Source organism: Sinocyclocheilus anshuiensis, unplaced genomic scaffold (genome assembly GCF_001515605.1).
Source record: "Sinocyclocheilus anshuiensis isolate Anshui unplaced genomic scaffold, SAMN03320099.WGS_v1.1 scaffold412, whole genome shotgun sequence".
NCBI classification, from domain to species: domain Eukaryota; kingdom Metazoa; phylum Chordata; class Actinopteri; order Cypriniformes; family Cyprinidae; genus Sinocyclocheilus; species Sinocyclocheilus anshuiensis.
In genome coordinates this window covers 1,973,573-1,977,298 of record NW_015558661.1, presented here as the reverse complement: position 1 = coordinate 1,977,298, position 3,726 = coordinate 1,973,573, and the positions used below count along the sequence as shown (strand labels likewise).

The 3,726-nt window shown below is 37.3% G+C and overlaps 1 protein-coding gene across 1 annotated transcript in view; it reads right to left on the bottom strand.

The window, feature by feature from the left end:
• LOC107681078 (rho GTPase-activating protein 42) overlaps positions 1–3,660 on the bottom strand; it is a 27,012-nt gene extending 23,352 nt beyond the window's left edge. Inside the window, exons 1-2 of the mRNA XM_016477222.1 lie at positions 3,347–3,660; positions 2,422–2,517 (exon numbers count right to left, since the gene is read on the bottom strand). Coding sequence (XP_016332708.1) covers positions 2,422–2,517; positions 3,347–3,500 — 250 coding nt within the window. The 5' untranslated portion in view covers positions 3,501–3,660. The remainder of the gene's footprint in view (positions 1–2,421; positions 2,518–3,346) is intronic.
• Positions 3,661–3,726: the final 66 nt, after the last annotated feature.

Genomic DNA, 3,726 nt, shown 5'->3' with positions numbered 1-3,726 from the left:
AATAGAATCCATTGCTAATACGAGATTTGAAAAGGGAGGGAAAAAAAGTTCGGCAAAAGGCGGAATCGAACCCCGGGTCGATCGCGTCAAAAAGCCAACGACACGCGCTTATCCATCTGCGCCACTAGAGCTGATGTTTTACAGTCACTTTTAACTAAAAGTGCCTTATTCTGTGTAAGAAGCCACATCATCTCACAGAAGGATTTATTTCAAACACTCGACTGACTTTATGAAGGGAGTTTGGAGTAAAAATATGTAGGCTAATTAAATGTGGTATTTTCACATGCTTTCAGATGGAGCAGCATGTTATTAATGTGATATTTTCACATGCTTTCAGATGGGGCAGCATTTACTACACAGAGCCGTAGTTCACTGAGAAGCTACGCAAACAGCCGTCATTATCGCTAACGATTTCATAATCGCACAATTATATCGTCTGTAATTTTTTTGCGTAGCTTGTCAGTGAACTACGGCTCTGTGTAGTAAATACTGCTCCATCTGAAAGCAGGTGATGGAGATTTACTATTGATTACAGAACCGGCTTTACTATCAAAATGCGCATGACAATCGCATTCGATTAATCGTGCAGCCCTACAAAGGGGTATTCCAGAAACAGCAGACCCCATGTTCAAGATGTAGAAATGTGAGAGTAACACAAAGCATGTTTCCTGTATGAGCCCTGCATGTGTGCATCATGGTCAGCCATAGAAAAAAAGGGAAGATTAATCATTTCAAAAGCTGAATTGCATGTTTTACAGTGATCCATTACATTTCTGACACCGTGATTGTTCATGTTAGTTCCTGAATATGCCTTGTTGTAATGATACTAAAAATATAATCCAGATACAAGCTAAAACCAGCACCTGAGAAATGATTTAAAACATGCAGAAGAAAACAACTGTGATCTAAAATAAACTACTGTTGATATTATGTCATGCTACTAAAATCACACGATGTTGTGATTCTGAGATTGTGCTTTTTTTTCCCCTAAACAAAATACGCTTTGGCCACATCACTTCCTATCCTGGGATATACAGCATTTTTCTGTTTTGCGATAAGCAGGGTCCCACCTCTCAGTCCCCCTCATCATTCTCTGAGGATTTTAACTCCTCCAGATATCAAATTAGGAACTCAGATAAGAACTACTTTCAACTACTTTCTATTAGAAGCACAGACTACAGATAAACACACCCTCGGTCATTTCAAAATCATGTTACAGCAAGACAAATCTGCTTTGCAAATGTAGCAGGAGAACCACAAATCCGCAGAGATGCACTTAAAAGGACATGCCAGGCATGCATGAAACAATACTCATCCTGTTGAGATATTCATATCACATTCAAAGAACTGGCATTATGATTTATCGCAAACATACTCTACTGTTGAAAAGTTTGGGGTGTTTTTTTTTTTTTTTTTTACTCTTTTTGAAAGAAGTCTCTTATGCTCACCAAGGCTGCATTTATTTGATCAGATAGTTAGTAAAAATCGTATTACCTCAAACTTTTGAAAGGTAGTGTATGGCAATTATTTTAAATCAGTACAACCATAACCAGTATCGCCAAACCCTATTAAATGAAAGATTTTTATGTATTTTAAAGAAAAAAGGGGTACATTTTAACATTAAACACTAAGCTGCAAATTATCAGAGTCTCACCAGCCTAAATATCTAAGAGTGTTATGACCAATATGGACAGCCAGGGCCAGAAAGGAACATTCTCACACCTTGCAGACGGTTGTTTGGGTTCATGGTTTTCTAAATGCCAGGCAGCAATTGTCTCAGTCTGATAAAGAACCATCACTGTTGTGTTTGACACTATGGAGCTGTAATGCTACAGTAATGTGTGTTTTCTCAGCTTACTGTTGGTGGGTGACTTAGGACGACAGCTGCAAATAAAAAGCTTATGGAGGCATGAACATTTTGGAGACTGTTTCAAAGTTTACATCACTATTTACAGCTTAAAGGGATAGTTCTCACAACAAATTAATGTTCTGCCATTATTTACACACTCTCACGTCATTCCAAACCTGTATGACTTTCTTTATTCTGTGAGACAAAGGAGTTATTCATAGCTGAATGACTAAGAAATGAATTTCCCATACAATGAATGGCAATCTTAGCTATCAAGCTAAATTCTCAAGGCAAGATTTTTTGTGAATAACAATGTAAATTTTATTTTTTTGGGATTGACTCCTTTTGTCCCCATCCACTTTTTTAGTATGAATGAGAGCAGCTTCAACATTCTACTAAACGTTTCCTTGCATGAAAGAGTTGCATGAAAGAAAGAGTACTGGTTCAGAAAGACATTAAGGTAAGTAAATGATGACAGAATTTAATTTTTCTCCGGATAAGAAATGGTATAATTTATTCAATTGCATGATTATTCAAATAATTTTCATCTTGATCATTTGCCAACTACTTACCAATGTTAATCTCATCATCTGTCTCTGCATCTCCGATGCATTCAAACTGGAAATCCTGTAGGGACTGGGAAAATTTCTGCACAGCTGCAGATAGATCTGTCAGAGAGACAACAAACAGTTATGTGATGGAGCTTCCTAATAATTTGAGCATATTCACTGAGTTTTCAGTTATTAATATAATATTATATAAGCTGTGATTTGTTCAGACTAAAAGGAAGGAGATAACATCACAAATACTTCAATAGTCAATTAAAGCAGTAGTGATGTAGGTCTTTTCTGGAAGACATTCACTGATTTTGTTTAGTACAAAAGCCCAAATGAGCCTTCTACCAGACTGCATTGTGGCTGAGAATAAAGGAGAAAGTTGTGAAAGAGAATAATGATGAAAATAACAAGAAATAGTCAAAGCTGATTGGACCTAAATGTTCAAAGGCTAAGACTAGTGCAAAGCAAATATATCTAGAGGAAGGCAGGAGGAGCCATGCTGGTGAAGTGGCTGATAACAGCATATCTAGCAGAGATTTGTCTCCTTTCTGATATCACATCAGATACCAGCTGAATAAACAAGCATTATATGATGGCGTGCACCAACCCTAGTGTACATGTTCAGTTCCTCAACCTGTTTGATATTAGAGTGGTTAAATATGTTTGTAATGATTTGCTTTTTGAGATTAAATTGTTAATAAGACTCTGAAGACCCTTTACATGAGGAGCTGTAGTTTTAAGTAGTTAAATGAAATGTCTTTAAAAGGGTAAAAGGTCAGCTACCAGTTTATCATAGGTCCTTTCTTAATAGGTCCTTTCTTAATTATTAATATAATAAAAAATATTTAAATAGCACAACAAATCTGTGCTTTCTCGCTTATAAACCTCCATAAATCACAGATTATCTTACGTTTAAAAAGACACACGACCTGTAACTTACTTTTCAGCGCACTAATAAGCATATTTCCATCTTTGATTAGTTCCTTGATGAATTTATTAGTACGATCCAGCTCAATTTCGTGGCATTTGAGTCGCTCTCTGAAGTCAGGACTGTCCAGAAAAGAATCACTGAATTCCAGCGCCGGGAGCCCCATTGTAAAAGTGCAAATGAATGAAACAGTGAAACAAAACCTAAAGAACAGCTTTAATCCTCGGGAAAAGTAGATTTCTTAATAGAGTAAACTTTCCACGCTTACGAGTCCCGAAACCCCACTTCCGGCATGTTGTGTCCCTGCTCAATCACAGAGGCTCAGCAGAGCGAGAGAGCGAGCGTAGCGGTGACTCCTACTGGTCTGATCCCGCTCACCTACAGTAAAACAT